Source organism: Idiotropiscis lumnitzeri, chromosome 1 (assembly GCF_059441095.1).
Source record: "Idiotropiscis lumnitzeri isolate Australia: NSW breed Sydney's pygmy pipehorse chromosome 1, RoL_Ilum_1.0, whole genome shotgun sequence".
NCBI lineage: Eukaryota > Metazoa > Chordata > Actinopteri > Syngnathiformes > Syngnathidae > Idiotropiscis > Idiotropiscis lumnitzeri.
The window spans coordinates 26,684,933-26,709,406 of record NC_142391.1 but is presented as its reverse complement, the minus strand read 5'-3'; the positions used below and the strand labels follow the sequence as shown (position 1 = coordinate 26,709,406).

The following is a 24,474-nucleotide window of genomic DNA, read 5'->3' as shown; positions in this document are numbered from 1 at the left end:
CCAGCCTTATGCCTACAGTTTTAAAAGTGGACAGAGAGAGGGGGCTTGTCTAACATTCAATGGGAGGCCATTATGGAGGGACAACAGAAAAGGTGCGATCCCCCTGAGGCTGCGCCTAGTCCTCTGCACCTCCAGCAGAATTTGGTCCGCCGACCTGAGGCAGCAAACAGGTGCAGTGTGGCGGAGCCATTTAAAGATTTAAAAACAAACAGAAGTATCTTGAAGCGAACTCTAAAGTGCACTGGGAGTCAGTGAAGAGAGGCCAAGATTGGGGTGATGTGATCCATTTTTACGAGCTTTTGCACCAGTTGGAGGCGCTTGAGGGCGGACTGGCTGACTCCAAAGACTCCATATCCATTTCTCTTTTCGTTCTTCATGCTGGTATCATTTTTCAGTAGTTATCATTAACAGCTCTCTCTGGCCAACAAAATAATATCCCACGCATGAAAGGGAATTCATTCCAGTGGAACTCATCCAATAGAAATTAAAAGCTCTCTCCCCGAACTCATATTGCTTCGCTTTGTTCGTTCCATTCTGCACCCACGTGTTTCGACATATTTCAAGTCGAGTTTTCCCCACTTGCTTCAAATGCACTATGGATAAAAATACTGGCTCACCTGAGCATGACATCAAAGGGCCTTTCCCAAGACGTTCTTACAAAATCCAAAGAACCTCTTGGGGAAGGCCAAAGAATCCATGGAAACCAAGGGCGTCTAATCCACTGAGTAAGACTGTGACGTGCGCTGAGGTTCAAGGCTGTTCAGGCACTGACATTGGAGTCATACGTCTTTACGAATATACCACACATATATTTATCCCAAGCGGTTTCGAGAAAGTGTATTAAACCTCACAATGTGTCAGTTATTCTGTTGGACACTAACTGAATTACTAAGTCAAGAAGTCTGAATGAATTAGATCCTGTTTTGATTGGTAGCCCAGTTTAGAAAAATGTTTTCAAGGTTCGATATTATATCATCCTTGTTTAGCTTTTACTTGTAGCAAATTTCAACTATGTGCCAGCACTTGGACGTTGCAGTTAGCTCGAGCTCTGTGTGACAGGCCACAACGATATGTGGTGAAAGGCAGCTCTACAGTCAACTACTAACGCTTCAATGTATCACAGATAATTACGGTAGGTCAGGGGTTTTCAATCCTGTTCCTCGAGGTGCACTGTCCTGCCTGTTGCTAAACCTACCTCTGAATTAATAGTGCTATATTAAGTATTTAGGGACTGATGAGTACTGCCCCAAGGTCCCTATTGTTTCTGTAGATTCGTCATAATGAATCCAATTTTGAGGGCGTAAATATGAATGAAAACTCAACAAACATTATGCATACATTGGGCCTGGAGAAAATGTTGAAATTTCAAATTTTTCATGAAGTAATACAAAGAAATTGAGGTTTAACAGATCCTTATCATGATATGTTTGAGGGCGATCATCATGATCAAGGGTCTTCAATCTTGTTCTTCGAGGGCCGGTGTCCTGTCTGTTTTGCATCTCTCCCTGCTGCAACACACCCGATTAAAATGATCAGGATCGTTATCTAGCTTCTGCAGAACTTGCTGATTATCTGATCATTTTAGAGATCCTCCAATAAGCCAGTTCTCTTAAGAGGATTAAAAATGCAAGCAGACAAATAAAAATGGTACACAAACTATATAGTTTGTGACTTTAGACTTGTTTGGCGAATAATCCTTTAGTTTTTACTTTCTCGTGATTAAATTAAGGCACTAAGATCTGTTTCGCTTGTCAACTGGTTTTCATAATGCAAAGCAGCACATTTTGGAATGTTTACTGTATGTTCCTTTTGTCTCCACAGGGCATTAATGTTGTGGACCCTTGTAATGCAGAGCCACTGCCTCCTGGTCCAGCCATGTACCAGCTGGATATTGTCTTAAAGAAAGGCAACAATCTGGCCATCAGAGATCGCACAGGTACGGGCTTCATTTTTTTTCTTCCCAACCTCCATGCTCATTTGTCTTGATCTCAATCTTGCTGCTAATCAATATGCTGATGTGTACAAAGTGAGATATGATGAGAGATTATGTGGCATGCTTATTAAATATCTCGTATGCATATTTACATACTGAAGACGTTATCACATGTTTACGAAATATGAATAAAAAAATACTTTGCTAGATTTCTTTTAATTATTGAGCCAAACTATAAATAATTCACAATTCAAATATTATTTAAAGTGTTGTTTTGCAAACATTTTCAAGAAGCAATTTTATCGTTGTTTTTTTTGTCTAATAAAGCAAACTGCCAATTAGGCAAATCAAAAATATATATAAGTTTTCATTTACACCTTTCAGAGATTTTCTATTTCAAATGGCGACGAAAGTAACTTCCAAACCGAATGTGGGGAGTGGCAGGGGATGACAATGATCGGCCTTCAAAATAAATGAATGAATGACTTCCCTCTTCCTAAGTGACCTTCGGCGTAATTTGCAAAACATGCATTCAAATGTTGAACATCATGAAGTGATTGCTCATTTTTTGAAAGCTCATTTTTATATCGAACCTTATCGTATTATTCCAACACGGCCATGTCCAGTTACATTAAGGAACTGTCACACGGCAATCTCATAGCAAGAAGTCACCGGGACATGGACTGTGCTCTTGCTCCTTTTCTGCTTATGCGGATTTTTCTCAGCGTCAACATTGGTTCGTTGTAGGCAATTGTGCATGCTAGTGAAGGTTAGTGAGTGAGCGTTTTAGAACGTAAACAAAGCAAAGGCATCCACCTACATGATTGATTGTACTGTAATCGTATTGGGTCTGTCACTATTGGCCCGTGGAATGACTTATATTTCAGCCCTGTCCAATATGTCCGACTGCACCTCTTGCATTGTGGGTAATAGGATACCCCTTGTGTTGCAGCCATCTGTCAGTTCTGACACCCAGTTTCAACCACCCACAGTCTGTGACTGAGAGGCGCTTCCCAAGTCTGACGGCATGGCGGAGTATTTTATAGGAATTTTAACCGTGCTGCGTTGCTCTTGTCCTCTCCAATAAGTCAACAGTGCCGCTAAGAGCAGTGACACGTTTACTATACAATCCCTTTTGGAGAGATCATGCAAAGCAGACCATGCAGATGCAATGTACACTGTAAAATATACCTTATTGAATTTTTTTTCTCAGGTTATTCTTAACTGCTGTGAGTATAATGTGACGCAACATTTTTTTTTTCATAACAAAGAAAATAATTACACATTTCTAAAACATTAAACTATGACATATTTATTTCCCCTAAGGGGTATGAAGCTTATTTTAGTATCTTATTCAGTGGAAACATAATTACATCTTCATACATCATCAGTGAATATTTTAAGACCACTTGTCTCCTCTGTGCTGGCACAGCGAGTTATTGATCATGACTATGTAATTGGAATTACAGATTGATGATGAGAATGAGGAAGCTGAATAATTCATCTTAGGGATCATGTACCTTCATGTGTTTCATGAGCCTTGACCAACATCCTGTGTCAGATGGGATGAGTACTAATTCTAATCACCATTCTCATCATGAGGTCGCTTGGAGGCTTGTTGAGAGTCACTGCGAAATTAGAAATATTGGAAATCCACCATCAGATACGATACTCCACAAGTATAATGTGTGGTTTATTCCAGATGAACAATAATCAAAAGAAAGGTTTAACATTTGCACAATTGTAAATGCAAATAACTGGCAGGGGGGTAGGGACGGGGGAATCCGTCTTAAGACACACCACGTCGCAAGATAATTGTAAGGAATCAGGATGAGAGACATCCGAGATTGCTGACTCAAATTTGGCAAAGGGCAAATCATCTGCATCAACTTCCTGTTTTTAGCATATTTTCTTCATTTTCAACAACACTGAGATATGAGATATTGCTATTTATGTTACCAATCCTCCCCTTTTAAAATAAATAAAAAAAATAGTTGAACAATTACTTACTAGCTTCTGATTTCAAAACTGTCTTTCCAATCAATTTATATGGGTTCACAGTCATACCGGCCCTCTGAGGGAAACCACAACTACGATGTGGCCCGTCCACAAAAATGAGTTTGACACCCCTGGTGTAGACAAAGCAACGGACATCTCCTGTCTTGATGATACTAAAAGTGTGATTAGCCTGCTGATCGGAACACACAAACTATTCAGCTACTACCCTTCCACACGTCAGAATTTTCCATTTCAATCGCCTCAGCTGGCCTCACCCAGCGCCCCAGCTACGCCTCGTACTGACCGAGCCCCTAGAAACTGCAATCTCTCCGGTCCTGACGTGGAAGACTAACATTAACTCCACCTTTAAAAAAGGCCCATCAGAAGATGTACTTTCTGCGGCGACTGAAGAAGTTGAGACACTTTTGTGCGCGTCTATCACTGGTGACAAGGATAGAAGAAGGCACGCAAAGGACAATAAGGACTGCTGAGAAAATCATCAGTGCCTCTCCACCCTCTCTTGAGGACACTCTTAAACAACTCGTTGTATCTGTATAGTTTTAGAGTCATATAGCTACATGTTGTTATTAAATAAATCAGCCAGACCTTGTCTTAATCCATGCTGATGGTTTGAAAAAGGAGGCAGTGAAAGCAGAATGAAGCAACAGCCTCACAACACGCAGTTGGCCAAGCCTTATTACTACACCAGGTCCTGGAAGGACTTTTTGGACTGCTGATTATGTGATGTTTGGCTGAGCAGGGCCAAACTTAATGAGAGACGGCTGTGCCGTTGGCCCCATGGCGGATGGCTGCTGTGATGTAACATCATCTATATTCAGGTCTGGGCGCAGCTTTCGCCCGACTTTCTGTAATTAACACATACATAAGGCTCACTGTTTTATTGCGTATGGTGACATATATGATGACCTTAAAACATACAGTGGGATCATTGCACGCTAAAACGTAAGCTAGCATTCATGCTACTAGCGTACGTTTTTAAAATGGCAGCGGCAGCAGAACTGAGTTTGGTTGTACTTTAGTGAAGTACTGGAGTATTTAACACACCAAGTCCCCTCTCGTCATTCTCAGAGTCAGTCTCGTTGTCGTCCGACTCCTCGGAAATGATGCCGGTTTTTGAGAGAGCTTGAACCACAGTGCAAGCAGAAATGTTAGCCCAAGCATTCACAATCCATTCACAAATTGTGGCGTCACTCACCCGGCGCTGCGCTGAGACTCCTTATGGTCGTGAAAATACGGAACATACATGCATCTTTTCTCACAGATGAAAAGTAACAATATCGCGCTGATGCCGGCCCCATTTTAAGATATCTGTACTTGTGAAGGCAGCCGATACCATCCACCGATACTTAAGGCAAAATTTAAAAAACAATCAAGTAAGTCTTCTTTGGCAGTAGTTGCTGCTGTACTTTGTCAGTTTGACACATTGGCGAATCATCATCTGCATAAAAAACAAAGTTTGTTCACAATTTTTTTGTCATTGCGTTAAATGAAATTTTATATATCAAAAGCACTAGTGGATCAATACTCGGTATCGACTTGTAGTCACATATATCGGTCTGAAAAACATGATATCAAACATCCCTAATTTTAGTTATTTATTTCTAGTGAGTGGCGGCTGGTGCCTTAGCACCATTGTTTGTCCAGACGTCACTGGAAAAAAGACTGCGTGCACATGCCTATAAAATATAAAAGAGCAGCAACAAATACGACACAATCGTAAAATGGAGTGTGTATTTGAAGTGACTTTACTCGTGTGCCTTTTGGGTGTTTGAGGTAGTTTAACACGAGGATGTGCATCTTCTCATCTTTGCGGAAAGTGTTATTTGAACCGTCGCCAATCAAGTCAGTCGAGCAAAATAAAGTTTTCCTTTTTCCTTTTTTTTTTATGGCTTCTGTTTAATTGCAATTCCCCTATTATGAAAATGATGCAGTTTTATTTTATTGCCAACTCATGCCAAATTGTGTGGTACTCCAGGATGCACTTTTATTTTGACGACTCACTCTGCCGTTATGTTGATACTGTGACACTGGCGTGGGGAAAAAAAAATAGCTCAGCTTTTACGTGGCATATGATAAACCACAATAACGTCATTTTGTGAAGGTCACATATTTACACTGGCTGTCCTTGTTGAATTTCAACCGTGTACCTTTACAGCCACTCAACAGATGGCATGCACTCCTCTATAAGGGTCTACGTAGTTGTATTTGTTGCTGTTGTTTGTCTTGAAAATGCTGACTGAAAGGATCACAACAGAGTGGGAACGCTTTGATAATAGGATTCTTTCCCCATACCCACTCGCCATTTCTCTGGTAATCACTTTTGTCACAGTGGATAATGGGAGTGAAATCAAACAGGCAAACACATCAAAAGCAGCATGCTTGACTTTCTATTCTAAAATACCGTGAACCAAATAGAGGGTTGACTCCACCAACTAATCTTTTATTGTGTCCGTCAATCATTTGCCTTTTTTTTTTTTTAATGCTGCACATTTGTTATCGAACTCATCCTGCAAAATGTGTGGACTCATCAATGTAACACCTCTGGTTTGTTGTGCTCTGGCCATGATTTTAATGTGGAGTCCCAACCAATGAATCTGATTAGCTCAAGATTGCAAGCGACTGATGAGAAAACAGCCCAGTCCTTCAAAATCAATGATGCATTAAACTCTGAAAACTGGCTCGATCAGTGGCAAATTAAAGACAGTTCTGTAAAACTTAAACATAAACAATCACCTCAGTGCATTTGCTGCTGTTGTTACGGTGCTTTTTGTGTTAACCAACTGTATTGCATGTCATTGTTTGTTTATAGATTCTTTTTTTTGGTCTTTATTATCCTAATGGCTTCTGGTTTCAATCTCCACTTCAATTTAATTGTTAGGGTTGAAGGCTCTGTGGTGTAATGTTCAATTACCAAATGACTAAATATTCAATTTAATTCATGCTTACTTTTTATAGACTCACACACATTGGTATTTTGCTGCGTAGTAGAAGCAATGTACTTTACTCTGCGTGTTTATTTTCTCTCCCAGGAACCAGTGATCCATATGTCAAGTTCAAGATTGCAGGGAAGGAGGTGTTCAGGAGTAAAACCATCCACAAGAACCTCAATCCAGTGTGGGATGAAAGAGTAACTCTGCTGGTGGAAAGCCTGAGGGACCCGCTGTACGTAAAGGTACAGCTTTGTCAAATATACAGTACAGGCCTCTTGAGAAATGTTTGTTGAATTTGAACTCATTCTTTACATCTATTAAAATCCTGTATTGTGACATTATATCAATGTTCAGGGCTGTCTATGCTTACTGTAGCACTTTATGTCTGTGTAGGTTTTTGACTATGACTTTGGACTTCAGGATGACTTTATGGGCTCAGCATATCTCTACTTGGAGTCTCTGGAGCATCAGAGGTCTGATTTGTTTTTTTCTTTTTTAATAACTTTGAGTTGCATTCATTACTACATTTGAATTTATGGCCACAATGTATATTGTTGCTTTTGTGTAATTTTCACATGATGGATGAAATCACGAGTGACATTGGACTGCATTTCACCCATCAAAATTGAGTTGCTTACTTTTTATCCACCTTGTTGTTTACTTCAGGTCAGTGCATCATTTGTTTTTAGTGGTTTTAAACAAATACTCCAGCTCCCTATAAATATATGAAAGAAAAAAAAAACCCCTCCGGGTCCGTATGAAGTCTCCAGTTGAAACTACTCAGTGGTTGCACAAACAATCTCTTGCCTCCCTCTTGTGGTAACTTTGGGAAGCACAATGCTCGGATAATTTTATTACATCACACTTCACACTAAAGCAAACACGGTTTAAATGAAGGTTATGCAATTAAACCGGCTAAATTTCGCATAATATTTTTTTCCCGTTTTTTTTTTTTTTTTACTACAATGTAGGGCACGATTTGAGAGGATAGTGCTTACAGTATAAGACAGAACATTTTCATCAACTACATGCTGAGAACATGGCCTTTATCAATAAAGGGTGTGAATGATTTTATAAAGCGGAAGTTTTAGTCAAAATGTTAAAAATGAATTGATTTCTGAACATGTTTCTTGTCGTTACTAGATTAAAGGCGACGTCAAGCCCCACCCAAAATCTTTGCACAAAATGCTCAATGTGCCTTCACTAATCTAAACATGGCATTCTGACTAACATTGTGTTTGCAGAATATGAGTTAAACAGCGAAATCCACCAGTTTTCAGACATTTCAAGGGGCGACCATTTTGTCACATCTGTCGAACTGAAAATCATAGTTGCTTCGGGCCCGTGTAGCGACCAATCACGGCTCACTTTTTTCCGAAGCTGAGCCATGATTGGTCATTGTAATCTGAGCCCTGAGCAACTGTGATGTCATTTTCACTCGACAGAAGTGACAAAATGGCCGCCCTCTGAGATGGCTAAAAATGGGTGGATTTTACTGCTTAGCTCATATTCCATTGCCGTGTTTCGACTAGTGGGCCTACATAGAACAATATATTATTTAAATGCAGCACTTCACCTAATACAATACAATACAACTTTATTTATCTAGCGCATTTCACAACAGCTGGAGCTGTAACAATGTAATACATATCCACTTTGCACTTAACTGGTTATGTGTTATGTGTAACTTTATTTAGAGTGAACTTATTTCAAACACAATACTGTGTTTTAATTGTAAATATTCAGTGAAAATCTTTTTGGATGATGAATTCTGTCTTTACAATCTGAGGAACAACCAATAATGCTGTCTTGGAATTTCATACAGTCAATCTCAATTGATTCAAGATATGGCCTACGGTTATGGCCAAAGAGGACAACCTATACTGTTCTTTTTGATGATATCTTTCATGATCTTACTTCAGTAGCATCATACTGTGTTGACTTTGGCTGTGCATGCATTTCTTATGTCATCTTTGCATTGCTAATCAGACACATTATTCAATGAAATTGCGTATTTTAATGAGCCTGTATTACTACGCTCCCTTGTAGGACACTGGAAGTTACCCTGGACCTAAAGGACCCACATTATCCAGACCATAATCTCGGCATCCTGGAACTTTCTGTCACTTTATCACCACGAGAGGGAGACATGAGAGAGGTAGTAAGAAAATTTACATGCTGTTAAAGTTATTGTTCCTCGCTGTAGTTCTGGTGTATTGACCTGAAAGATCTGGCTTCATTCATGCTCAGTTACTGGAAACTCCTCAAATCAGCGAGCGCATATGCACAAGCGCCAATGTAATTAACGTGTCGGTGTAAAAGTTTCATGTTCAAAGAGCACCGGATGTTTGCTCATGCGCTCCATGCTTTCGAGTTGCATTTATTTCTGTTCAATTATTTGTCTACCTAATTGGACCCCTGCATGTTCGACCCAGAACAAGGCGAGATTCATGGGGGAAATACTTTATTCCGTTTGATCTGATGTCTTAATTTTGCTGCTTATTTAGTTCTGCAGTTCAGAGAGTCCACACTTGACAGAACAAATAAACTCGATTTGGGTTAAGCACCATTTTGGATCCCTCCAACTGTGAAGGAAGCGAGTACATGGGTGTACCAGTGTGTTTTGGATGGCGCTATCCGTTGCCATCGGTCAGGCTTGATGCTTCGGGGAATTTATTACTTGTTTGGTTCAGATTCTTTCTATTGTTTACATTGAAAAGATACATGCTTAAAAAAATATATAAATAAACATTGTATACGCAAAATTTTAGTTCCACTGGATTTATGGGTCCCTAAATGCCTTTTTTTAACGCTAATTTGAAAATCTTTCCCTTTTTTTCAAGGTTTTTCAAATAGTTTTTGCATTTTACCATGCGTTGTAATTTATTGCTAAGAAAAAAAAGTCCATCTATTGCTGTGCCTAACCCTTAATTCAGAAATATTACGAAATATATTGCTATTTTACATATAATATTGTTATTATATTATTAGAACTATTATGTGCAAGCAAAAAGATGATCCGGAAGAAGTTTCAAAAAAATAAAAAAATAAAAATCAAGAAAAGTTTACCGACATCTCTGATTAAAAAAAATCTGTAAAAATGTGCTGACCTGGGTTGTCAGCGGTGAATAACTAAGACCATTATAAAAAAAGACAAGTCTCTAACAATCAATATCAGCACTGCTGCTATTAAAATACATTGTGTGCGCATGACAACACTTCACAAGGCAAGTCGCTCCTGCCTTGATGCCATGCATGACTGACAAATGCCTCACTCTCCTAATCTCACTCCCCCACCAGGCCACTACTAACATCTGAACACTTCACACCACTTGCCTTGCCTTTAACCTGTGCCCCTGCAGCTTCAAATGGGAGCCAGTGGGGGGTGCTGTAACCGCTTTGTCTCATTCACAGACCATGCTTTTGAGAAGGAACTGGAAACGATCTAGTAAGGTAAACTAAAAACGCATGCAACCCCACTCCCCAACCAACACGATTGCACTTTACCTTTGCACTTTCCACCGGTGTCCTGTTACATGAATGGATTGTCTCCTTTCTTCTATTCCTCCCCATTCCCTCTGCTTTTGGCAACCTTTCTTTCTAGCTTGCCCCTGTTATGACTTTATTTTCCACAAGCTGCAATATACTAACGCAATTACGCAAAGCATATTATACTTAAATACATCATTATTCATTTTGATGGATTTTAAATCATTGCAGCCTTGGTATTTGTACTTCTTCCAACTTCGAACGGCTTTAGTGCAATAGTGGAGAACCTTTGCAGTTTTCCTCCCAAGTCCTACAAGGGATATTTTTAATTTGTAAAAAATTATGATTCAACGATCATTATTTTTGACATATTATGAGCATTTGTGGGTTTAATGTTTTTAGACTATTTTACAAGTACAAAATTCCTCTGAGATTTTATTTGGTTATAAAGTTGTAAGGCACACCTGTCAAATGCTTTCGGTTGCCCACTGCCGGTAGTGTATTGCAGCTGCTGTGTAAGAAAATAAAGCTGTTGTTTTATTTCCAAAGATCTTGAAGAACTCATTCATGGCAAATCAACTGGGCTGATAAGCATGTTGGTTGACAATTCAAGTCCATCTCAGGGACTGTTTTGCATCTATTGTGCTTGTCTCTTCTTTTTTTGTGGCTTTGTAGAGGTGAACAGAAGCTTTTTTTCCCTGCTTCTACTAACAGACTCATGCACGTAATGTCTGTCTGTTTTGCATCGCAATACACTTTTATTTATGTGGCGCATTTCACAACAGCTGGAGCAAAAGCGCTTTCCATATGGTGATAAAAGTTGATTCTTGCAAGACTTCTGTTGAGGGACTACTCTAAATGGTTCAAAAATATTGTGTATCTCTAGCCTATGTTTACATTTTTAGTTTCAATATTTAGTCATTTTCAACAGAGCGCACTTATATCCTAAATATTTAGCAATGTTCCCAATAAACACCTTTGCCAGTCAAACAAATATAAGGCGTTTATTTCACATTCAAGAAAATGTGGCTCCAGGAACTTAAGATTGCCACTTCCAGAAAAAAACAGTCAAATATCTCCTGCAGAAATATATCAAGTGCTAAGCATTGAGTTAACATCTTTTACCTTTTTTTTTTTTCATAAATCAAAGAGTTATCAGCCTAAAAAAAACGGAAATCCTAATTATCCAAGTAAACCAGGTCAACATGTTCAGTACACAATCAATACAAATGGCTGTCCTCATCAAAATGAGCTTTGACACCACTTTTTCTGTTGAATATTTTTTTAACTTCTCTTAATGAGAAAAATGAGTTTGTGACTGCCCTGCCAGTGACTTAAATCTGGGTTGGAACGGAGTCAGGGCCATTGGGATTTGGTAGATTGTTTCACTCATCTGGGGTTCGTGTTTTCCTTTAAATAATGTTTGTGCAACCGCATTTAAGCACTCCTTCACAACTTCCCCATTACTTGAACGTTTTTTTATGTTTCCCCAAAATCCATGATACTTTTACTGAATATTCGTTTGCATGCCGCTGGGATGTAAACGAAAATGTAAAAATCTGTTCTACTGCACTCGAAGTTCGATGTTTTTGCGTGCGCTCACCTCAAACGTCAGCGGATAACTGTGCACAAAAAGGGCGGTGCTTTGTTTCGTAGTGGCGCTTCACAATGTTGCGACGATTTCGGAGCATATGATGCACACTGGTTTTGGATCGGCTGCAGCCAGAACGAAACTAAATTTCACCGTCCATTCATTTAAAAAAGACGCATCGACCTGGCTAACTTTTTAGCAAGGCATACTGTCAGCAGCACTCTCTTCCGGTCTGCTGCGCAATTGGCAGTGGATCGTAAACAAAAGATTTGATTGGCTCAAATCAGTGACGCCTTTTCCGTTAACTACAATTGCAGCGCCAACGTTTGCGAATGCGCCCTGAAAAAAATCATCGTAGAGCGGTCATGGGTCCGGTCCGAACCATCGCGTGGTCCGGATCCGGACCGCGGTCCGCCATTTGGTGATGCCTGGTGTTGAGCGTTAGAACAATTCAATAAATTGTCAAATATTTAAAATGAGCCTTCAAAATGATGAAAAATCAACAATCTTCTCACACACTGAATACAAGAAACCAATGCCCTGCTGAAAAATCCAAACTATTTCCTCATGTATCTACACATCCCTACATATTTGAGTCATGAAAATATATTGGCAGGACTCTGAGCTCCTCCACCCCTATGCACCTGCCCGCTGCCTCAGGTCTGCGGACCAAAATCTGCTAGACGTGCCGAGGACTAGGCGAAGCCTCAGGGGGGATCGTGCCTTTTCTGTTGCCGGTCCTTTCCTGTGGAATGAACTTTCATTGAATGTTAGGCCTCTCTGTCCAACTTATAAAACTAATTGGAAGACACATTTTTATTTTTTAGCTTTCGACTCAACATGAGACTGTTGAGTTCACCTGGTATCATAAATGAGTTTGTGTTTTAGTTTGTGTTCTAACTTCCTGCTTATTTATATTACACCCGCTTTGTTTCTTTGTAGCTGTTGTGAAATGCGCTATATAAATAAAGTTTCATTGTATTGTATTGTATTCAGCGGTGTAGCCAAGTTGTTTTGTAGTGGGCGTAAGGGTGACTCATGCGGAACGCCAAAGTGTTTCACTGTTTTAGCCAAAATATCATGAAAACTAAAATGGTGAAAAAGTGTTTTTTCGATCAATTTATTAGTATTTTGTGTAGTTCTCAGTCAAAGAGTTTGTCTCATATAGTGCTGGCCACATAAAGTACATACATTTGAGATAAATTAACAGGTGATCTTAAGAGAGGCTCCAGATAATGTTACTCCCTTCCTCTTGACTACTTTGAGGCACAGATAGACATTTGGAGTGTGCCGAGTTGAAGCTGGGCAGGCGTCCTGCTGAATTGCTCCTTTGAAGTCTGCAAAATGGGCCACCCCGCCTGCGAGTCGGGAATACGCGCAAACACTAACGAACTTGCTACCCCTCCCAGAAAAGGCGCTGCTCTTGACTCCCTCCCTGCCTCCTTGCTTGGCTGCACACAGTGCACAGTTTTATTTTTACCCAAACCATTTTTTAATGAAGCCATGAACATACATTAGAAGATGCAAACTCTTCAAGAAATAGTTTGCGATAGTAATTATGAGTCAGAGGCAGATTAAATCCAGGTCTCTCTCTTCACCACTAGGCAATTTCTTTTTTTGGCACTTCAAACAATTTTTCTCCTCCAAAGGGCTTATAAAAGTTGAACTGTGTAGGAATATGATAAAAGCAGATTTGTTTTGAGAATTCCAGCCCCCTGAACATCACTGTGCATGATCTCTCTCCTGCTGTGCTCTGGCACCGAGATTCCCAAAGTAAATAACCCGTGTTTTTTTTCCCCCCCCAACAACCACAGCTATGTAATTACAAAACAATAAAGCGATGAGATTGTTGCTCGATTACAACATAAGGCGACCTCAAATCATTAGCATACACTGCGACATTGCATGAATTCAGTCGTAGAAATTGGCAGAATGTGGAAGTACGGTAGCTGCATGGGAGGTTAGCAGAAGCGCGAGGAGCCATTCGCAGTGTTTAATGTCTGGAGAATAGAAATTAAGAGGCTCCGTCTCCGGATCAAAGGGCTGTGCTTGTGCGGCAGGGTTTGTTCCGAGTTTAATGAAATTCATCTGCAAAACAAAAGCTATGCTAATAAATTCGCCCTAACAAGGAAGAAGATGGATGAAAAGAGGAGGAGGGAGGAATTTGTTGCGGTGAAGGATATTGTAATGATTCAAAGAGAGGTTAAATAGGCCTGTAAGTGGTGAGAAAAATAGGTTGGCTCTGCTAAAATTAGAAACGTTATTTGCGCTCGGGTTTCAAACCTACTCTGGATTAGACAACCCAATGAGAGATGATTACATTTTATTTTTCATTGTTATGCGCTGACCACACAGCATAAAAGATGCTCCAAATTTGAGGGTTAATTTGTTTAATTGTGAATCCAAGTCAAGCGTGTTTTGTTTCCTTCATTATTATTTGCTGTTTCCCTGTCATTAAAAACACCTGAAGTCTATTGTGTGTGTTAAGAAATGTATGCGTCTGTGTGTGCAAATGTGTGTACATGCATGCCTCTGTGTGTATCTGTGTGCGTGTTTATGGTTGTGTGAATGCGTGTTTGCTCACGACAGTGCCAGAGTATGCGCCTGTCAGATGTGCACCGGAAAGCTCAGCTCTGGCGGGGCATCGTCAGCATCAGCCTTATCGAAGGTCGCGGCCTCCAGCCCATGGATGCCAACGGTCGAAGTGACCCTTATGTCAAATTTAGGATGGGCCATCAAAAGTACAAGAGCAAGGTAGGTGAAACACATTTCCTTGCAATGATTTATTCAACACTCTCATCTTTTTATTAACTGAGATTCATGCTGAATATCATCGCATTGCTTTTTTTGTTTGTTTGTGGACCCAGACAATTCCCAAAACGCTGAATCCTCAATGGCGAGAACAGTTTGACTTCCACATGTATGAAGAGCAAGGAGGCTACGTGGACATTACGGTCTGGGACAAAGATGCCGGCAAGAAAGATGACTTCATGGGAAGGTACAAGGATCTCTGACATATGAAAGTGAAGTTAGATTGCCAAAAGTATTTGCTTACCTCCCTTGAATTGCATCGACACTTAAAATTCTTAATTCATAGGGTTTGATATGACATCTCAACTTTCTTTGTTTCAGCCAGGGGTGCCCATTGCGATCGACCAGTATTTAAGCAGGGTTAAGATGCCCAGTTTTACCCAATGTTTCTTTTCCCCTACACTTCTACCGACACATGAACACACCTTTAACACATGATTCCAATTAGCTAATGACCAGTCAGTTATGCACTCTATATAATACCTTGGCTTCAAGCGCTTCAGTGTGTGGTAGAGAAGCTAAGGAGTAACAGCTACACAAACCAGGTTGTGAATACTGGAGACCTGTTTGTGCGTGTTGTTTTTTCTTTCCATTTCAAGACCTACTAAACTGGTGAGTTTGAATCTTCGCAGTTGTTACTATTAGCCACAATGCTAACAAATGCTAATGCTAACGTGTGCTCTTAGGCTACTGTTTAATGATTTATTATGTAGCTTGATATTATGTTGAAATTAGAATGTTAATGTTGCATGCTAATGTTAGCATTTTGTTAGCATTCTTGTCTTAAGTTGTATCTAATTGTGATGGGTTGTTTTCCGGTTCATGCCGGCCAGGTGCCCTGCTGTGGTACGCCAAAAATAAAGATGGCGAACTAGAAATGATAGCCAGGAGCCCAAGGACGCCTGGTTCTTACTTAACCTGAGCCATGGTCTGTTCCTCCTCCTCCCAACACTGCGAACAAATCAACTTTCTCCTTAAAAATTTGCGCATTTGGACATTATCAAAGGACTACTGCGTGAGTTGGAGTCATTGCCATGAACTCTCGCTTTGGAAGGACGGCCATTTTTGTTTGCCTTGTTTCAGTTTATAGTTGACTAAATCGGTATCAACTGCCATTTGTAAAGACCTTGATTTAATTTCTGTCTCTTGTTTTTCCCACTAATAACATAATTTCAATTGAAAATCTCGTTTTTTATTTACTGTGTCTGCCCTTTTGTAGCCGATCCTAACCCTTTTGGTACAGCCCACTCACCTCACCACTTAGTAGTAGTAATAAAATTTCATGTAGTGTTAACTAAATTGCTACAAGTAGCTTGCAAAGCGAGTGTCGGTCGATCGTATTGACATACGGAGCAGCCAGTCATAGACCTGTTGCATGCCTCACCTTTTTGTTCCATCTACTCTAACCCTATCACTTGACTTGATTATTTTATAAATAGCCGCATGCTGAAAAAGAATGGGTACCCCTGGTCTAAGCTATAAGATGCCATTTTACATTTTTATCATGTGTAATAAAAAAACAATTACATGTCCAAAGTTTTTGGTGTGAGATGATTTTAGCACTGCTTGTATGTGTGTCCTTCAGGTGTACTATCGACCTATCCCTCCTCAGTAAAGAACACACACACAAGCTGGAGTTGCCACTGGAGGAGGGTGAAGGCATGCTGGTGATGCTGGTGACGCTCACAGCCTCTGCTGCCGTCTCCATCTCAGACCTGTCAGTCAACGTGCTGGACGACCCGCATGAGCGACACCAGATCAAGCAGAGATATGTGAGTTGTTATTTTGCGACCATATTTTTCTGTATTAACAGCGAGTGAATATATGCATCAAGTATACAGTAAGTTAAGAAAAGACATGAAGAGTTTCACTCAGCTATCGTGACTCAGTCATTTTTCTTCCCAGGTGATAAAGAATATATTCCTGTGAGGGTTGATTTTTTTATTTATTTATTTTTTTTAAATCTGTTTTCACTTTGTTCAAGCGTCTCTTCCTTAAAGCATATCATACAGTATATCTAGATGTTATTCGTTGGCCAGTCTATCGCGTTTCCCATTATAGAATAGCATTAGGCTACAGATAAAATTTGTTGTCTATTTTAAATGCATAACATATGGTCCTTGTTTTATGTTTAGTTTGACAGTAAACATGATCTCGGCATTGCAATTAACAGATTAAAGGCCCTTTTGCCAAATTTATGCTCGCTGTCAATTGTGCAGAGTTGACTGGCACCACCGTATCCTGAAATAAGGATGATCTTATATCAATGTAGTTAAAAATGATGCGGGCCTGTTTAGTTGAACACGAAGGTATTATTCTTTGATTTGAATGGCAACAGGCGGCTACGTAAATTAATTGGACTGTTTGGCATCTAGTGGAAGAGCATTTAATTCTTCTACCTGTTGTTATGTCACTGGAATAGATGGATCAACAAAGATACTTTGTAAACTGTATAAGTGAATAATAATATAGCTCAGTCCAATTAAATGCATTTGGGCCAGCAACAACTGTGGGAATCACGGTTTTATATTCTTACTGAGCCTTTTCGCCTTGCTTACTAAAAAAAAAGTTTCTCTAAAACTCTTCCTTTGGCTTTACATTACTTAACATATTTATTTGTCAAAATAACCAGTGCACCCAATCTGCCAATAAGTGATCAATACTTTTAACTGGGAAAATACAAAGTTATCGGTGCCTGGTTGTTTCTGTGGATGTGATTCAGACAGAACTACACTGAGTATTCCATAGTTTTCATTTTGATGAGTGACACTGCAGCTGATGTGTGAGCGGGAGGCCCGAAAGTGTTCCGAATGTTGCTCAACCTTCTTAACCCCGGCGTGCCTTATTTATTGATTGTCGTCGGGAAGTCGACTACTCGCCTCCGCACTGCAGCAGCGGCGTATGATCAGACGGGGGAGCTCTATGACCGAGAAAGCTACTGTGGCCCTCTTTGCTCACAAAAAAGGGGTGTGGAATGCGTGTGTAATAGGGGGCGAGAGGTAAAGGCTGGGGGTTGCACTGGAAGGGAAGGCGTGTAAAATGAAAAGAAAAAGCTATTTCACCTCTCTCACAACTTGTACCGACGCCGTTTTTCTGCTTGGATGAAGGCCCAATTTTCTTACCTTCCTTTCCCTACTTTTCCCCTTGGCCACCTTGTCTCTACCGTGTTTCTCATCACAGTACCTCAGTTAGCATTATCATCTCTTTGTCTGTCTCCAGGGCGGCCCTCTTGTTACATGAGCAAATAGAGACTGGAAGCTATCCACCTGTTAAAATAATAGTAGTTCTTTTCCTGATGATAGCTGTCTTTTAGTCATAAAATTGACTTTTTTTTTTTATTAAAGTAGGCTGATAAGATGTAAGTACCACCCCTAATATAGAATAGTTCTTTTCAAAGACCACTAATATGCTTTGTCCAAATCTGTCTTCCATTTTTAATCTTCTGATGAAATACACACATTCATCTTTAAGTGTGTTATGTAATGACACAGATGAATGTGTCTTTAGCTTATTTGAAACATATTTATTGATACGGTCAGTAAATTATGGATCTTATATTGTTTTGATCAAGTTTCCAGTGGTCCTGGACTGCATCATGTTAGATAGTAAGATGCTTGTTATGGCTATCTTATTTTCTTACGTATTTATGCAGTGTACATTACGACAAAAGTACAATTATGTATGCAAGGCGTAATTTGTCATATATCTCTCCCAGGTGAACCTAATGAAATAGTCTGTATGTTGGGTATTTCACATACAGTATCCCCAGTAAGTGTACACTAGGAGTTTGTAAGTAGCTTGCACATGTATGCCAACCGCAAACTACTTTAAATGCAGCAAGCGACATTGCTATATGCAACATGGTGCAATACACTCACTTAGTGACAATTGCCTTGGATGTGCTATTGCTCACTGTAACCTTTCCTTCATCGCTAATTACTGCTTCCCAGACGTGCAGGGAGACAGCCCGAACAGGAGAGGGAGAGATTTATGTATTATGATGGCAAAGGAGCACACACACTAATGGCTCTTAATGGGCCTGGGGTGGCCACGAGATGGGTGGATGAGAGGAAGAGGAGGACGCAGTGACCTCCGCCAACGAGTGGCTGCACCTCTGCGCACGCACACACACACGGGGTTAGGATAAAGGACGCGAGCAGAGAGACATTCAGACAACAAGCTGAAAGACAGACATAGATTATATCAAAACTTATCACTACGCATACACTCCTCGATGAATATTACATAATTTGGTAGAAATATAAGATGCTCTCATCTTATATTGTGCCAATTATGTCTTCAATAACTGATAATGTACACTGGCCAAAGTATTAGCCTGACAATGCCGTTACACACATCAACAGTCACACATTTTAGGGAAACCATCCATCCATTATTTTGTTGAGAAGCGGGGCCAACCCTGTTCTGATTGCCAGACGATCACAGTGCAAATATGAGCAAGAAAGAATTCAATACAATACAATACAACTTTATTTACATAGCACATTTCACAACAGCTCGAGCTGTAACAAAGCGCGGGCAGGTGCGTTGGGATGGCGGACCTGGGAGAGGTAGACTGGGGCCAGGCCCTTTAAATATTTTTAAGACAAACAGAAGTGTTTGAAAATGAAGTGCACCGAGAGCCCTTGAAGAGAGGCCAAGATTTGGGGTTATGTGATCCGACTTCCGACTAGCAACATTTTTACACCAGCCGGAGACGCTTGAGGGAGGACTGGCTGACTCCAAAGTAAAGCGCATTACGGTAATGTAGGCTAGATGTAACAAAGGCATGGATTACTGTTTCCAAGTGCTGCTGGGTATACAATTACATGAAATAGAGCGCAAACAATTAGATAGCTGACCGAATGAATGGCCCTTCAAACATCACTCAAAATAATGGACAAAATGAATGGACATTTGCCTTTATGTACTCAAACCATTTTTTCAGCAGTTGTACACAAGTAACATTGCATCCTTATATAGAGGAAATGGCATTTGTTGATCAGGACATGTCATTCAAAACAAAGCAACTTCAAATTTTTACAAGCAATGCATCTTGTGCACTGACCTCACCTGGATGTCAACATTTTACACAACCTTAAGTCACAGTTGTTTGTGTTTGAAAAAAATACACTTTCATCTATGGGCGGGAAAACTTGGTCTATGTCAGTTCCATGTATGCAACAGAACTGTGACGCCAAAAGAAGCAGAAAGCTCCCAGCTTTAACATGCAATGTGAAATTGTTACCGCTACAATGATAACTCGGCACCAAATTATCTTCATAAAAGTAGCACTTACAATATTGTTCTTGTCTTAGATTACGTGCGACCATTTGTTCACATTAGTATACAACACTCGACTATTTTTTTTAAGATGGACCGTGATGAAAGGTGAGGAGATGTGAAGTCATTGTGTTCTAAAACCGATATGGCTGCTGTGATTCATGTGTGCGTATGGCAGAAAGACGTCAAAGTGACGGCGTGTGAGTCTGTCCATCCATTTTTCACTTTGCCCCTCCTCTGTTCCTGCATCTTTTTCATCGCCTCTGTCATCAACATCCCATAAACGTGCTGTAAACAAAGTCATGTTGCAGGGAATTGTGTAAATGAGGACACAGGGATTGGCCTCGACTTCATTTCTTGCCTCTACCTGCCTCTATCTATCGCTCTCTATTTCACTATGTGAATTCAAATCCTATTGGATGATTTACTTTATTTATTTCTTATTTTTTCCACCTATCAATGATCATTATCAAACTCAACTGTCCCTGCAGGGTTGTCCATATGGTGCGACGAAGGAATGGTTTTGGTTGTGTGGTTTGCAGGCTAAAAATGCCTTTGCAGTCTCACATTGGATGAGTTATTTGTTCACGTTATGTTGTTTGCGTGGTTAGGTGTCAATTCTCCCTGAGTTTTGGTATGAAGTCAAAACACGTTTTTATCCAAGCTTAATTTTGAGAAATGCTTCGAAAACAACCATCCATCCATGATCCAAGCCGCTTTTCCTCACAAGGCTCGCAGGCATGCTGGAGGCTATCCCAGCGGACTACGGATAGTAGGCGGGGTACACCCTGAACTGGTTGCCAGCCAATCGCACCCGGGGAAAATTTGGAGTGTTCAGTTAACCTACCATGTTTGATTTTGGAATGCGGGAGGAACCCGGAGTACCGGGAGAAAATCCATGCAGGCACGGGGAGAACATTGCAAACTCCACCGTGGAGCCTTATGTGGCAGAACGTCTGCTCCGTCCAAAATTGTTCCTATTCTTGTACTCACCGAGCCGTCCCCACACAGGAGGGCAGCTCTATGTGTGACATTGTCAACTGGTTTCAACCGGTTAGTGTGCAAGGGTGCAGATAGAGCAGAAGTTCAATCCACAGTAAAGTGTTGGAGAGTTTTTCATCAGTGATAAATCATCCAAAATGTCTTTTTACCTTGTCTTGGCATCTGAATTTATGACCAAGGTGCATTTTTTTTTTGCTATTCTTCATATATTGCACAACACATGAGCAGGTGAGGCATTCACATCATGCTGTCCTTCTAAGAACATGCTGATATAGTCAGCCCCAAGTTTTCCTACCCTCCCTTTGACTTGTTTTCTCTTTAACTATTCTCCTAACAAGCATTTGTATCTTCAGAGAAATCGTGCCTTAAAAACAAAGAGTTCCACCATCCCCTTTAAACTCTCTCTCTCTCTCTCTCTGTTACTCTCTCTCCCTTTTCCCCTCTCCCCCTCATTCTCTCACACACTCTCCCCTCTCATCTCCTTTACAGAGCTTTTGGACAATGATATCGCCGGAAACAGGCAGAGTCTGACAGAGTTGGTAATAATGAATTAAGTCTGTAGCCTGGCCTGACTCTGAGATTTAAATTATAATTACTCCTGTGGGGATGGACAGGGTTATTTGCCAGAGAGAGAGAAATAAATTGAAGTGAAGTGCATTTCCACTCTTGCTTTTAAGACACGCCGACATGCTCCTCAATTTGGCCTCAGTGTACCTGAGTGTTTGGGCATGAACAAAAGCACCCGGGTGTGTGTGTGTGTGTGGCTGATAGGGTTGTTAGTTTTGAATAAAACTGGATTTGGGTTTGAACAATCACTTAATTACTTTTCTACAATGTGGAATCAATAAACTGTCGGTTGTGACCACTGTTGGGGTCACCCAGACCTGTAAATTGGTATAAAATTGTGTCTTGCCACGACACAAGTTGTTTTCTAGCCAGTTTTCAGTTTTCTCGCCAGTCGCGCAGAAGTTGCACAAACGGCTTCTTACATCCTGCATTCATGTACAGTGGATACAAAATGTCTACTCACCGGTTTTGAAATGCCTTTTTTTTGTGTGTGTAAAAATGAGAGCAAGATTGCATTTGAAAACGTTTTCACCATGTATGTGATGGAGTACTAGTACAACTTCATTCCATTAATGTTATTCTTCTTTTTGAGAGGGGAAATAAAAATAAGCATTGAAATTAAGTGGTTTAAGTGTGCACCCAAAAAGTATGTTTTGGCACAAACGATGCTCATCACAAAAAAAAAAAAGAAAACCTTACTTGAAATCCAGCATGTATGATTTAGGACAGTTTTATATTTCAGATGGGACTGGGGCCTGAGACAAGGTGGAAGGAATTGTGAGTTACTTTGAACTAGCACTCGTTGTTAGCACAAAACATTCAGGCATTTGTTTAAAAAAAAAAAAAGACGACAGGAAAAACCTTGGTGAGTTGAATATGATATAAGAGGTTGTGCATGCTTATGCACATGATCGCAGTTGTTTATTTTTACTTCTCTTCTACATCCCAAAAAGGTCAGATTGATGATGAAAAATTCTGAAATGACTTACTTTGCTGTATATTTTTTTTTTTTAGATCCTCCATTTGAACAGTGGTGTGCAGACTTTTTATATCAACAACACTAGCATATTGGCCGACAGATGAAGCTATTTGTCAGAGAGCCACACGCTGGGAAAATTCCTCAAATAATAGTTTTAACAGGCTCTTGTATAGAGAAAACTTTTATATGTCCATTTGTATTTTCAACCACACATTTGGGGAAAAAAAAATTTAATCCTGTGGTGCACAGACCGATGTTTGTGAGATTATCGCAACCAAACAGGAGAAACTTTGAATGTGCACGTAAACTTTTGAGTCTCCTTGTTTTTTCTGCGGTGCCTCCACTCAGGAGTGTTTCTTTTCTCTACTGGAGTGCTGGTGGCGTAAAGCCAGAGTACAGTGCTCGAGTGTTTGTATGTGTAAATAACCAAACCTTGCTATTCACGCCTCACTCAATGTGTGTTCTCACGTGAATCTCGCTATTGTTGCGTTATTAGTGTCGATGCCTGAAGTTCTATTTATTGCCGGGCTACAAAAAAAAAATGCAAACCCACACAAAAAAGCTACCCCTAGTAAATCCGATACGCTGCCATTTATAACACATTTGATCAATTGAACTGATTCTTGTCACATTTTGTTATTCTTCTTTTTTGCCCTTTGGTTGATGTTACAACCATTTGTATTCATTTTCAACTTTTAAAGATGTATGGGATTGAAGTCACTGCTTTTTATTTATTGCAATTCTCTCTTTCATTCAATTTCATTTTCTTCCCGTTATTTTTGTGACCCTTCTCAATGATATCACCCCATCATATATATCAAATGAATTCTATTTCTGTCTCAATAGTACAGAACTGATAAGTGTATCAAATGAGCACACACGGCTACTCTTGAAAGGAAATCTGCTCATTTGTTGGACCAAGCTATAAATGCCAGCTCTATATTTTCAAATACGGGCCGCTAAAGGACATTTTCTACCCTTTTCCTCCCTTAATGAAATGTCAGGCTATTGACCCATCTTTCTCTTAAATGCTAATTTGCCTGCCTCTTTGACCTTTCACCTTTGTCCTTGTGCCGTTTCAGAGCCTGTGGAGGTCATTGCACAACCTGAAAGACGTTGGGGTGGTGCAGGTAAAAGTCATCCGGGCTGAAGGACTGATGGCAGCTGATGTCACAGGTAGGAAGGCACCGCCGTTTGCAAATTCCTGTGAGCGTAACGCACACTGTCAAATGCATCAATGAGTTTTGGTGGAGAAGGACTTGGGAACCCTGACCTCAACCCTGTCCTAACAACAGATGTAACAATAATTCATTTAATCATATTTATTACACATTTATAGCAGTTAAGAGTCTTTGAAGATTTGGAAGTGCAAGCAAACATGCTAATGCAAAACATGTGGTCAGGTGTAATAGACTGAGACAAAGGTTCGGGTCAACGGTCACGTACTGGATGGTGTTGCATGGGTGCGTAATACTGGGAGAGTGCACCGGTCACTAATGGTCCCAGTCCTTAATTCCTTAATCACTATTTATTTGATATTATCGCCATCTGTTGCATGATATTTATTGACTTCCAAAATAAGAACAATTTATTAATTTATTGTTAATTAATTGTACAGGCAATGAAAAACATGAAAAAAAAAAAATCACAATTTATTTTGGAATGAGGCTGTAACCAAATACCAAATTTGGAAAAAGTGAAATGCTGAGAATACTTTTTACATCAGAGGTCCCCAATCACTGGGCCCCACAGATGTGTAAAAGTACTTTTATTTATTTTTATTTATTATTTGAAGCAAAAAACATCTCATTTTGAAAAGTGACAGGAGTTTTCTCTCCGTTACATCCATCCATAAAAGACTCGCGACTAG

The 24,474-nt window shown here is 40.1% G+C and overlaps 1 protein-coding gene across 3 annotated transcripts in view; it reads left to right on the top strand.

Moving 5' to 3' along the window:
- Positions 1-24,474, top strand: part of LOC148343969 (multiple C2 and transmembrane domain-containing protein 1-like) — a 96,009-nt gene that overhangs the window by 14,800 nt on the left and 56,735 nt on the right. For 2 of the 3 annotated variants that reach the window (XR_015842621.1, XM_088292234.1), the window contains exons 2-10: positions 1,822-1,936; positions 6,982-7,124; positions 7,276-7,355; positions 8,932-9,040; positions 10,297-10,335; positions 14,552-14,716; positions 14,830-14,960; positions 16,359-16,545; positions 23,687-23,780. Coding sequence is in view for 2 of the 3 variants with exons in the window: in XM_088292234.1 (XP_088148360.1) it covers positions 1,822-1,936; positions 6,982-7,124; positions 7,276-7,355; positions 8,932-9,040; positions 10,297-10,335; positions 14,552-14,716; positions 14,830-14,960; positions 16,359-16,545; positions 23,687-23,780 (1,063 nt within the window). In the remaining variant the exon portion in view is untranslated. The remainder of the gene's footprint in view (positions 1-1,821; positions 1,937-6,981; positions 7,125-7,275; positions 7,356-8,931; positions 9,041-10,296; positions 10,336-14,551; positions 14,717-14,829; positions 14,961-16,358; positions 16,546-23,686; positions 23,781-24,474) is intronic. The other variant, XM_088292243.1, reaches the window with a different exon arrangement.